Source organism: Suricata suricatta, chromosome 16 (assembly GCF_006229205.1).
Source record: "Suricata suricatta isolate VVHF042 chromosome 16, meerkat_22Aug2017_6uvM2_HiC, whole genome shotgun sequence".
Lineage (NCBI taxonomy): Eukaryota > Metazoa > Chordata > Mammalia > Carnivora > Herpestidae > Suricata > Suricata suricatta.
The window spans coordinates 4,967,447-4,980,773 of NC_043715.1; the positions used below are offsets into that span (position 1 = coordinate 4,967,447).

The 13,327-nt window shown below is 47.2% G+C and overlaps 1 protein-coding gene across 2 annotated transcripts in view; it reads right to left on the reverse strand.

Annotated features, from left to right (window-relative positions):
• CDH13 (cadherin 13) overlaps nucleotides 1-13,327 on the reverse strand; it is a 1,008,030-nt gene that overhangs the window by 625,830 nt on the left and 368,873 nt on the right. For both annotated transcript variants that reach the window (XM_029925178.1, XM_029925181.1), the window contains exon 3: nucleotides 8,883-9,091. In XM_029925178.1, coding sequence (XP_029781038.1) covers nucleotides 8,883-9,091 — 209 coding nt within the window. The remainder of the gene's footprint in view (nucleotides 1-8,882; nucleotides 9,092-13,327) is intronic.

Sequence of the window (13,327 nt, forward strand, 5' to 3'; positions counted from 1 at the left end):
GCTTATATGTATATAAGCTTATATGTTATATATATACATACACACATATACATATATATACACACATATATAAATTCATTCATTCATTGAGAGACAATCTATATTTATGAAATATAGATTATGTGTGTATCATTGTGTTGCTCTGAGGAGACTTAAGATTTCATACGTGGCTTGCACTATTTTCTGTTGGACCATACTGATTTATGACACGCAATCCTGTTTTCACAAGGCAAAAGGAAGCTGCTTTCAGTGATGTAGGCTTCCTGTGGGATCAGTTATTTTTCCCCAAGCATTTCAATTAAAATTAATCTTCAGTATACAGTTCTCTTAGTTCTGATCCACAAAGAAATCTGTTATATACTTAAATTAATGAAGCAAAGGATGTCTTTTTATCTGTATCTGAATAGTATCCTGGAGCGAAGAACCAGACACAGAACAATTTAGGCATGTGTCACAATGTAACGGCCTCACACCTTATTCTAGGCCCCATTCTTGGATCTGTGCTGTCATTTTCAAGCTATATATTTTCCCTAATTTGGGAGACAGTTAAATGGACACGAATTCTCCTAATAGTAACTGGGGAGCCTTTTGCCACGCAGTGATACTTCGCAGAGTTTTGAAGTTATCACATGTGTTAAATTGGAGCGTATCCACGGCTCTAACTCCTCATTTCTTTACGGCCACTGTAAATGCACAGATAGGTTCTCCTGCGATGGTTGTAAAACACGTTTCATGCGCGTGAGATCGATGCCATTGACCCGCTGACAGACTCCGAGCCACTCCCAGTCCATGCGATAAGATCTGGAAACAAGGCAATTGCCATAAGCTGGTGGCTCTCATTCTCAGGGATGCTTTACACACGTGGGGTCAAGTCCCCTCTGTGCTGTGACAGGGGCCTTGGCGCCCAGATAGTACAATGGCCCAGAGAACCGGGATTCCAATGTTTGGCTCCAAGTTGATAAAGACTGGAGTTAATCTCAGTAACACATGTGCAAAAATATTTTTTGGCCTAGAATGTGTGAGATCAGGAAAGATGGGGAAGAAATACACAGAATTAAGAGTAACTCATTGGGTACCTCACCTAAGAGCAGACAGTTTGTGATTGAGACCCTGTGCTAGCCGAGGGCTAGGCATGATATTTTTTTTTTTTTAATTGGGGGGGTGCATCTGGGTGGCTCAGTCAGCTAAGTGTCTGACTTCAGCTCAGGTCATAATTTTGTGGTTTGTGAGTTCAAGCCCCACCTTGGGCTCTCTGCTATCAGTGCAGAGCCTGCTTCAGATCCTCTGCCCCCTCTCTCTGCCCCTCCCCTGCTCATGCTCTCTCTCTCTCAAAAATAAACATAAAACAACTCCATTTTGGGTCACTTCAGGTCCCCCTCAATCTCTCCACAGCTCGCTAAATGTCACAGAGCATATGCACGTGCAGTGACGTAGGAACCCAGCCCCGTGGGAGTCCCCCAACCACAGTTTCCCAGAGGCACGAACCAGTTGCAAGCCTGAGATCTGCAGGCAGTGGATTCGGGTTGTAATCCCACCAGGGGCAAGACAGGATTAGCAGCAATATTAATACCAGCTCCCGAGCAGTTGGTTTTTTTATTTTAATTTTATATTTTTATTTTAAACTTTAAAAACAAATGCAACTGTTTCTCTCAAGTTATCCCTTCCTCTGATTGCCTCTTTTCTTTTATTTTTTTGCAACTATTTCCATCCTGACTCTCGAAACTGGATTAGGAGCTGAACTTATGTCTTAAAATAAGTGTTTATGATTGTGATGATCCATCAAGATAAACAAGCCTTAAAGTAAGCCTTTTCCATTTCTATCATAACTTTCTCTATTGATTTTATTTTGGGGAGGGATTTTTTAAATGACACAAAAAGGGGGCAAATCTTTTTTTTTACATTTAATTAAGCAACTGGATTCAGAGACTTTGTTTCCCTTTACTGAATACCCTGTACTAATGTCTAGTAAAGAAGTGTAAATTGAGGGGCGCCTGGGTGGCTCAGGTCATGATCTCACGGTTCATGAGTTTGAGCCCTGTGTCAGGCTCTGTGCTGACAGCTAGCACAGAGCCTGGAGCCTGTCTTCAGACTCTGTGTCTCCCTCTCTCTCTGACCCTCCCCTGCTCATGCTGTCTCTCTCTCTCAAAAATAAGTAAAACATTAAAATCTTAAAAAAAAGAAGTGTAAACTGTTCATCATTTCCTTTTTTAAAAAAAAATGTTCTTTAAACGTGATTTCTACACCCAGCATGATACTTGAACTTGCAATCCTGAGATCGAGAGTTGTCTGCTCTGCCGACCGAGACAGCTCAGCGCCCCTATCCATAATTAACTTTTAAATACTCCCAAGGCTTTTGGTGTTTATTAAGTGGACCCACAGAAATGAGGAACTTCTGCTGGAAGACTGGGCAGCGCCTCACACGCGGTGGACACGTGAGGATCGAGAACGGTGATTGTTTAAGTTCACATGTGACCCTGAACTCCCTCCAGGCTGTAGACCAGATAGAATGTAGTCATAATGGGCAGGGTGGGCTGTGTTGTCCTGACTTGGCAGGCTCGTTCCCTAAGCATTTATTGCAGTCTGACCTTGATGATACAGCCTGATGAGGAAGAGCTGGCATTTCCATGGCACTGACTTTGTGTGCTGGGCGCTGTTCTAAATGCTCTGTATGTATCTGCTCACTTAATGCTCACCACATCGCTATGAGGCGGATACTGTTAGGAACCCATCTTACAGCTGAGCAAACTGGAGCAGAGGTAGGGAGTGCAACGCTGGGAACCACACCAGGGCATCGTGGAAGCCAGGTCCCTGCGTTCAGGAGTTCAGAACGGAGATGGGAACCCACAGGAATAAACCAGACAGTTAAAATTTAGCGCTATGATGGGGCCGGGGGTGGGGGTGGTTAGCCAGGCAGCGTTCTATGAGGAGCATGGAGGAGAAAACACTTAATGAGCCAGGCAGGCAGTCAGAGAGGTGTCCCCAAAGAAGGGGAATCTTGGCAGTAATATCAAAGGAGCCACCCATGTGAACTGCCGCTGGCCAGGGGGCAACTGGAGCCATAGCATGGGAGGCATAATCAGACCGAGGGCAACCAGAACGAATGGGAGGGAGGGAGAGCTCGGCCGATTCAAGACACCACAGTGGTTTGGTGCGGGAGCGAGGAGCCCAGAGTTCAGAGCAGGGAGTCGTGTGCACGGGGTCACGTGTTCTGCTCATGCATTTATTCAAAAGATATTTCTTGAACACCAACTATATGTCAGGCATTGTGTTGGGTGCTGGGGATAGAGCTGTGGGCACATCAGAAAAGAAGGAAGGAAGGGATAGAGGAAAGAAGGAAATAAGAAGCAAAGAGACTATATTCCTGCCTTCAGGGAGCTTCCAGTCCTAATAGGGAGCCAGACTTTAAACACCTGAACAAGGAAATAAATGTATAATTTACAAACTAAGAAGAAGACCACAAAGGAGCAAAATCATTGCTAGCAATGGAGACCCTCCTCTGGAATAGGGGGTCAGGGAAAGCTCTGGGAGGTCAAGCATGCCATCAGGTCAAACTACTTAAAGATGAAGGGAACCAGACCTGAGGGAAGGATGCAGAGACCAGCCAGGCTAGACCACGAAGGGCCTTTGCAGACATCTACGAAGACTATTATCCCGGGGGCCAGGTGGGTGGATGACCAAGCCAGGTCTCATTAAGCAAGGAGTAAAGTGATCAGATCTGAACTTAAGACACAGCCCCAGTGTGCACGAGGGCAGCAGATCCAAGCTTGCAGCCCGCTGGTCCCCACAACTCTCCCTCCTGCTCGTGCACCTGCTTTATTCATGAGCATCAGCCACCCAGGTCACAGGCACCTAAACTCTACTGCTGCTTGGAGTGTGAACACCCACAGTTCAAGATGAAGCTATGAGACACAGTCTCTTTAGTTCTGAAACTAGAATTCAAAGTAAATTTCTAGAAGCTCCCTGACTTCACTCAGTTCTGTAATCGATGCCAGTATTCCTTGCTATCATCCACAGTCACAATTTCTTGTTAATGCCGGTGTAAGAATGAGGTTAGGGAGTCCCATTGCCACAGCAGGTAAAGTCATGTCTACCTAAGACCCTTAAGGAATGAAACAGGGCTTCCCCCTATAAACCTTTGGAGCCCTTGGAGCCAAGGTACAAATGCGAAAATCAAGCCAAGCTCTCTGCTGTCTTTCCATCCTCCACTGGCAGGCAGGGAGGGACGGGAGATCCGGTCGGGGGGCGAGCCACGATCCGCCAGACATACTTTTGGGAGTGGAGTTAACCGTTGCCTTCCCCAGGCTAGAAACCTCTCTCCAGGCATGGTTAGCCTTGGCCCTTCTGTAACCATCCTGCCACCCCTGTCAACACACGAGGGACTAAGCTGCTCTTCTGCCCTCTCAGGTCTAAGCGGGTCTTACAGGTACGAGCGCAGACAGGTAGGAGCTTCTGGGCAGCCCGCTGAAACTGCAGAGACAGCTTGGGAGCTGATGATTAAGCTATTAACAACTGGACTTCATATATATGGTCAGGCTGTAGGCTTTCTGGTGAAACGGAATCACAGGTAGCAGGTAAAAATAGGAGAGGCGCGTCGTGTTATTAAAGACCTGAGCTCCAGTACTGCGGCTGAGCTGGGCCTCACGGGGCTTCCATTCATCTCAGAGAGTCCTGCCTTCCAAAACATAATGCTGTGACATTAGCCACTTTGAAACGGAGTCTGGTTTGGACACCCTGGGCTCCCCAGTGCCCTCTCTGAGCACACCCTCTCTTTCTTTCTTCAGCTTCACGTTCTCCTCCTGCCCTTAATCTCAGCCTTCTGTCTCCTGGCCTCAGTGAAGGGCTTTAACCCCCAGCACCTGTCCTTTCTCTAGAGGTTCCAATATGATGACATTGTTGGGATGGGTCTCTCGGTGCCCTGTGCTGTGCCCAACAGATTGATTCTGTGATGCAGGCTCTATTCTTACCCCTTTCTCAAAGGGTGGCATGCCAAGGGGCACACAATCCTAGGTGGTGGTACAGAAATTTGAACTCACTTAAGTTCAACATCAAAACCAAAGCCCTACCACTATACTATTCTTGCCCAAAATGTTTACCCTGAGGTCTAGTCCATATTCCCTATTGTCTCCTGGACACCCCTATCACGATGTTCCTACGAGCCACCAGCTCAACACATCCGAGACTGACTGAATGGGCTCCTTTCCCAACCACTCCTTTTCTGAATGGCCGAATTCATCTCCAGCCTCCTGGTCTCCAAAGCTTGGAGTCACTCAAACACTAAATCCTGGCTATTTTCTCCACCAAACCACACCTTTCATTTACTGGTTTCTTCCTTTGCTACTGTATTGCTCTGACTCATGCCCTCATCTGTTGAAGAATGGGCAGGGAAGAGAATGGATATTTGGACAGAGAGGCCAGATCTCAATCTCATTTCTGCCGGCTTCAAGCTAGGGGATCATGGCCAACTTCTCACATCAGTAGGAAGGGGTAAAGCCAGCAGCCCCACAGGGAGGTCATGAAGGTTAAAAACAATGGACACTAAAGCACACACTGAGATGCACACACCTAAGATGCAAATGCTCCTTGTGTCTCAGTTTCCCCCATCTGTAAAATGAGGACAGGAGCACATGCCCCATAGGTGGCGGGGAGATTGAACGAATCAGCATTTGTGGTTCATGAGAGTGGCATCTGGCACACGGTGAGTGCCATGTACATGCTGGTTGTCTTCCAACCTCCTCTGCCCCCTTCCTCCCTCCCTCCCTCCCGCCCTTCCTTCCTTCCTTCCTTCCTTCCTTCCTTCCCTTCTTCCTTCCTTCCTTCCTTCCTCTCTTTCTCTTTCTTTCTCAATATAATTTATTGTCAAATTGGTTTCCATACAACACCCAGTGCTCATCCCAACAAGCGCCCTCCTCAATGCCCATCACCCACTTTCCCCTCTCCCCCTCCCCCCATCAACCCTCTGTTTGCTCTCTGTATTTAAGAGTTTCTCATGGTTTGCCTCCCTCCCTCTGTAACTTTTTCCCCCTTCCCCTCCCTCATGGTCGTCTGTTAAGTTTCTCAAGATCCACATATGAGTGAAAACATATGGTATCTGTCTTTCTCTGCCTTATTTCACTCAGGACTGCCAACCTGTTCAGTCCTTTTTCAAGATACTCCTCCATTTCCCCTCCCCACCCATGAGCTGAGCTGACTTGGGTCTCATTCCTTCCCTTCTCTAGCAGCTGGCTGCTTGGCTGCACATAGTAGGACCTCAAAAATACCAAATAAATATCTCTTAAGGTCTGTGCTCTCCTTGGAGGAATTGTTTGGCTAGCTATTTTGTTCTATCATTTTTCTTTTTAATTGTTTAGGACTTTTTATTACAGATGCACCTGGGCAGCTTCACAAAGCCTATTTTCAAACTTCATAAAATACTGGAGGCAGGAGATGCGTGCCCGTGCTGCTGGAGTCTGGGAAACTGAATGGCACCGCAGCCTCTGCTGTGCTTTACAAGAAGCAGGCAACCACAGGCACGTTGTGGTGACAATGTGCACAGACAGTGGTAAATGAGAAATGGCTCTGAAGGCACTTGGCCTCCAAGATGGCATCTCTGGGACTCAACAGACCAGTTCTTCAAGGCTGAGTCTCTTCATATGGAACTCCAGGCCTTCCCAGCCTGTCAAGGTGGAATCTGTCCTGAGAAGAGGCTAGAATTCTTGCTTCTCTGCGTTAAGCCAAATAGTATGACACTGTCTTTTCTGGATATAGAGATGAGCCACTAATCATGATGAACGATGTTCATCTAAACGCATCCCCTCCCACACGCAAACCCCTCCCATGAATCCCTGTGCCACTTGCTTGTTCCCAAGAAGCACTTTGAGCTGTACATCCCAGAAGTTCTGTCACTTTAGATATTTGCCAAGTCATTTAGATCATGAGTTAGTGAGATGCTGTGAAAATGGCCACGGCTAAGTGAGAGAAAAGCTGGCTTTTGTGGTGCCAATGGGTTCCCACACTGGATATATTCATCAATATCCGATTTTCTCTGAAAATATCAGTGGCACACCATGGATTCATTTTTAGCTTGCTATCTACCCGTAACTCACAGACTCACAGATACGGAGGGGAATTATGGTGTTTGTCTGGTCCAGGGATGGCAGATATAGTCCATCCCTAGAAACATCTCTAAATGATCAACGGATAGTAGCTTCCAGAAGCACTGCATTGGGAAAGATACTCAGGTCCAGCCAGGGATAATTAGCAGTATCTGCCAGGAGTATGGTGACAGAATGGGCCAGGGCACATGCCACTAATTTGCCATCCCAGACTGTTTCACCCCTCTGGCAGATAAAGAAGTTTTGTGATTCTTTCAGGATCACACAGACAGTTCAATGTCACAGAGACAGTTCAAGGTCACAGAGACAGTTCAAGGTCACACAGACAGTTCATGGTCACAGAGACAGTTCATGGTCACACAGACAGTTCAAGATCACACAGACAGCAGCAGTGGGAAAGCAGCACCCAAACTGCCAGTTGCCCTCTCTCTGCTCCCCAGCTCTGGGACAGTGTTCACCCCATCCCCCCACCCTCCACCCCTGAAGAGAATTAGCAGATAAAGCAAGGTTATGGGGAGCGTGGCAGATGGAGAAAGGCAGAGAGAATCAAGACTTTGAAAAATTGGGTAGGAGCAGACCATCAAGCAGGAGAAAACTCTGGCCACACCAAGCTGCAGACACAGCATTATTATTGTTATTATTTCGCCAGGGTCTTGCTGTGTGTCTTTTCTTTCTATCAAGAAACCACAGAGTCTTTAAGCTCTTGATAAAGGTGAGTCCCTTGTAGTGAAAAGTCTCAGAAAGCCTAAAGAGCAGTTTGTAGCACTCTTTTTTTTTCATGTTTATATATTTATTTTGAGAGAGTGGAGTGGGGGAAAAGCAAAGAGAGAGACAGGGAGAGAGAGACAGGGAGAGAGAGAACGCCAGGTAGGCTCTGTGTTATCACCACGGAGCCCTATGTGGGGCTCAGTCCCACAAATCATGAGATCACGACCTGAGCTGAAATCAAGAGTTGATGCTTAACTGACTGAGCCACCCAGGTGCCCCCAGTCTGTAGCACTCTTAAAGTGTGTAAAGATGCACGCAGGTGTAGGGGTCAGTATACATGTGCCCCTGAAATGGGTACCAGGGCATGCCAAAGGAGCACTGCCGTGTGTAATGGTGGCCTTGCCATACAACCCTAGTGGGCCAATGCGAAGTTGCTTGCCCAACCACCATTCTCCCCCCCCTCAGATAACAGCTTGCTAATTTACCTTGAGTAATGCCCCATCTTTCACTCTCCGCCCACAGGTCTTTGATAGGGCTGACTCTACCCAGCTTCAAAATAAGATGTGTGCCTCAGACTTGGCCGACTAGAGCATCACTACCCAACGGACATAGTGATTGGTTCAGGGATGGACATGTGATCCAATGAGAGCCAATGAGATTCAATGTCAAGCATCTGCTGGCATTATGGGAACAGGTGCTCTCCCAGGTGACGTCAAGCTGGGAACATGAAGTAGAGGTGCTAAGACCTCCACACAGGAGGACAGAGAGCGATGTGACTCTCTAACAGCAAAGCCAGTAGAGGGAAAATAGAACCACGAGGTGGGTAAGGATTAAAGCTCATGTCCTGTTCGGGCACGGGCACATTGCCTTGCCTGAAGGCAGAATTATCCCCCAAATACCTTTCACATTAGCCAGTAAATTCTCACATACCCCCTCCATAGTTTTTTGAGTTGGGTTTTGTCATTTGCAACAACAAAAATGTCTTGGTCAGTAATAAACCTAAGAACTATCTTCCACACGCGACATGTAGACAGACCCCAATATTCCTCTGTGGACCCAGTCTGTCCCAAAAAGCTACATTACCTGCAAGGAGCCCTGGATGTCTTTCCCTCCGACAATCACAAGTTCTGCCATGTCTTCCGCATGGGGGGTCCGGGCGTGGACGAACAGGGTCTTGCCCACCGCACTTATGTTTTTCAGGGCAACTAAGCTGCCGTCATTGTTTACCTTGAAGTATGGGCTTGAGACCTCATAGTGTAGCTTGTTATTTCCCTTGCAGTCACTGAAGGTCACTGGGGAAACAAAACAAGACAAACCAAAAAACAGATGAACAAAAACAGAAAGAGTATAAGTAGGTTGTGCAGCTCAGTCCCGGCGATATCTGCGACCATTAAATGTGGATTAGTGCTCTCCCCCCAGATCTACAAATGCTCCCCCTTATCCCACGGCACACCCTTGTAGCCCTCTGGCTCTGATTGTGCTGTGGGCCTTCATTCATTCTGGATCCATCCTGGATCACCGTTCATGTTCCAGGCAGGTGCTAAGGAATGAGGACGCAGAGATGAACAGGATCTTCTAAGATGGTAGTGGCTCTGGGTTCTACAGACTGGTTTGGAGAGAAGAAAGGAGGCCAAGAAAACCAGTTAGTCCGGTGTGGTACCAATGATGCCTGGCCCAGATTAACGCAGTGGCGGGGTAGATGTGAGAAGAATTCCTGGGGCGTCTGGGTGGCTCAGTCAGTTAAGCATCCGACTTCGGCTTAGGTCATGATCTCACGGTTCGTGGGTTCGAGCCCCATGCCGGGCTCTGTGCTGACAGCTCAGAGCCTGGAGCCTGTTTCAGATTCTGTCTCTTCCTCTCTCTCTGATCCTCCCCTGCTCACGCTCTCGCTCTCTGTCTCTCAAAAAAAAAAAAAAAAAAAGAGAATTCCTATAGCTGAATGGCTAAGTCATGTAGGGGAGGGAATAGGAAAAGCAGAGCTTCTTACCAACAAGCACACATTTCTACCACTTGCTTTCTTTCCTCCCCCACTTTTGTGTTCTTAGCTGTCTGCTGAATAGGCTGCTTTGTTTAGTAAACCTTTAAGTGAAGCATGACAACGATACAGAAAAGCACCTAAATTAGAACGTACAACTTGATGTACTTCCATAACACTGTGGGCCCCTGTCCTGGGTGTCAAGGCCCAGACACAAAATCCGAGCCCTTCCCCTCCCTCCTGCGAACAACCCCCAGCCTCCTCCCCGGAGGCGGCCCTGTGTGGACTTCTGACACCCCAGATCGGTTCCACCTGCATTTGGACTTATACAAAGGGGACCGCCCAGGGCGTGCTCTTCTGGTCAGTATTATGGCTGTGAGTTTCCTCCGTGTGGCTGCAAGTCGAAGCAGTTAATCTGAACCACTGTGTAGTATTCCAGTATGAGGCTATAATGCATGTATCTAGTCTATTCTTTAAAAAAAAAAAGTGTATTTACTTATTTTGAGACGGGCAGAGAGGGGGTCAGAGGGAGAGAGAAAACCCCAAGCAGGCTCTTTGCCATCAGCACGGAGCCCAATGCGGCGCTCAGTCCCATGAACTGTGAGATCACGACCTGAGGCGAAATCAAGACTCCAATGCTTAACCAACTGAGCCACGCAGGCACCCCTATTCTTGACGTGTATCAGAGTTATTTCCAGTTTGGGGCTCTCAGCAGATTGATGCTAGGAACTCTCCTGTGTGTCTTTGGTGACAACATCTACCTTGGTTTGAGCACACTGTTAAAGCCATATAAATATTTGATGAACTAAGCTGATCATTCTATTCTGGGAGATAATTCTTATGGTGATAATAACCATATTAGCTGATAATGATAATGGCTAATGTGAACTGAACACTTTCCACACACAGGCTAAGTGTTAAGCATTTAACAGACATTATCTTATTTAATCTGCACAATGAATGAGGCGCTTTTCTGACCCAAGTTTAGAGATGAGGTAACTGAGGTCTGGAGAGGGCAAAGGAGGCGCCCTGCATGTACGGTTTGTACGTGACGGAACCAAGATTTGAGTCCTGAGCCATTTTCCTTTCACAATGTTTCAATAAAGACAAAGCCTCATATAAAATACAGCCCTCCTGGGGCACCTGGGTGGCTCAGTTGCTTAAGCAACCGACTCTTGATTTTGGCTCATGTCATGATCTCATGATTCCTGAGTTTGAGTCTCACATCAGACTCTGCAATGACAGGTAAATAAGTATATAAACTTTATTTTTCCAAGTTATTTACTTATTTATTATTCATTTTTGGGAGAGAAAGAGAGTGAGAGTGAGAGAGGGAGAGAGCACAAGTGGTGGCAGGGACAGAGGAACTGAAGCAGGCTCTGAGCACACAGCAGAGAGCCCAATGGGCACTCCAACTCAGAAACCATGAGATCATGACCTGAGCAGAAGGCAGATGCTTAACTGACTGAGCCACCCAGGCACCTAAGAGATAAACTTTAAAATACAGCCCTCTTAAAATCCCATCAGAACCCAAGGCAAGTGGCTGGCTCAGGTGGAAGAACATGAAACTCTTGATCTCAGGGTTCATGAGTTCGAGCCCCACAGGGGCTGTAGATGTTACATAAATTTAAAAAATCCCATCACGACCTGAATATAAGTATGCAAGCGCCCCGTTCAGTCCTGCTCCTTTGCTCCTGCCCAGTCCCGAAGCACGGCACACCATGTGCCACCTCCTCTTCTAGCTGCTGAGGCAGCCTTAGGGACATCTTTCTACAGACACACAGCTAGACTTTTGTGAGTCTGTAGTTCTCAGGCATTTGTTCACTTCTCCTGACCGTCTTGGTAACTGAGATTAATTGGGCAAAGATGGACACAGTCCCTGAGTTGAAGTGTAATCAGAGAAACAGACACTAATTCAATACCTTATAAGTAATGGGGGACCGATTCCAGGCAGAAAGAACCACACAACATGTGCAAAGGTCCAGTGGCATTCGGAGAATTGTAAATAAGCCAGTGAGATGGGCAGAGAGAGCAAGGGAGAGAGTGGGAAAGAAAGACTGGAGATAAGCTGGAAACCAGGGATCTGGAAGCCACAGAAAGACTTATTTTTTGAAGAAAGCTTTAGGCGCTCCTGTCACAACCTTAGAACCAACTTCTCTCATACGACTACAACTCCTTGTTGCACATGATGCTAGCATTCAAGGTCCTCCATGGCTAAGCTGCCCAGTGGCCTCACCTCCGGCCTCTGCCTTCACTCTGCACCTTATTCTTTGCCCTCACCTGTGCCCCCACCCTGCACCTGTATCCGCCCCCTTTCCTCCACTCATATTGCTCCCTCTGTGCAGAAGTGACTTCCTACCTTCTCTAACCTGTCAGCTCTTACTCATTCCTTAAGAGTCAGCTCAGGCAGCTTGTCCAAATACCCTCTATGTGTTCGCAGATTTTCCTACACACAAGATCTTTTATATCATGTTATATCAAAATGTTCACTTTATATATCTGTTTTCCTCATCAGAACCCAAAGCAGACACTGAATCTTATTTTGCTGTTTTCAACCCTCTATTTCCACCATGGAACAGAATGCTTTTCCATTCAGGGAGCCATCAATAATGACCACATTTAAGTCAGTTGCTCTCCAGGGGTAAAGTGATTCTCTGGTGGTGGTGGATTGATGGCACTTCTTTCAGGCCAGGAGCAGGGCCACTCCAGGCAAGGGCAGGGACCGAGAAAGAAGGTCCCTAGTCACCTCTGGTCCTGGGTGAGCCCAGCACTGGAGACCAGTGGGAAATGAATGTCCATGCTGCCCCTTAGCTCCCCAGAACCTGTGTGCTTCCCTTTATGAAAGCTCTTGACCTCCCATGCTCAGCTTTGACTTAGCTCCCCGGTGAAGTCAGAGGTGGTGTCATATCTGTCTTCCTCATCCCAGCGATGGCGTGCATGGTCCCAAGCTGGGATCGGTGCGCACATGTTGAACGAATGTTTTGACAAATGACAGTAACAACATCTACCATTTATTGAGTGGCATCTGAGCGCCAGGCTCTGTGCCAACTACTCTATATTCAGTCTCTTCTTTTAGTCTGCTAGCAATTCTCACCAATAAGCAGTACTTCCCTCTTTGTTTTTCACTCTGTACCTCCCCTCCAGGATTTAAAATGTTTGCCTAATACTGCATATCTGTTTACTTACAGTATGTGCCTCTGTGCTTACACACACACACACACACACACACACACACACACACACACAGTATAATGTTTTGCCCATCCCCCCAGACCCCACTTTGGGGGAGGTATAGCCCCAATGAAAATGCAGACTCTGTAAGCATCACTTTCCATTTTACAGAAAAACAGACTGGGCCTCAGAGAGATTGCCTAACTTGCTCAAGTGCACACACTCAGAGAAAGCAGGAACCTGTCCCCAGTCCATCTGTCTGTCCCCGGTCCATCTGTCTGCCTCTACAGTCTAAGTTCTCAGTACATTCATTTCCTGAGAATTGAGGCATAAGAGGGAAAAGGGCAGTTGCCCGTCCTGACCCCCGAAGGCCACTCGTTCA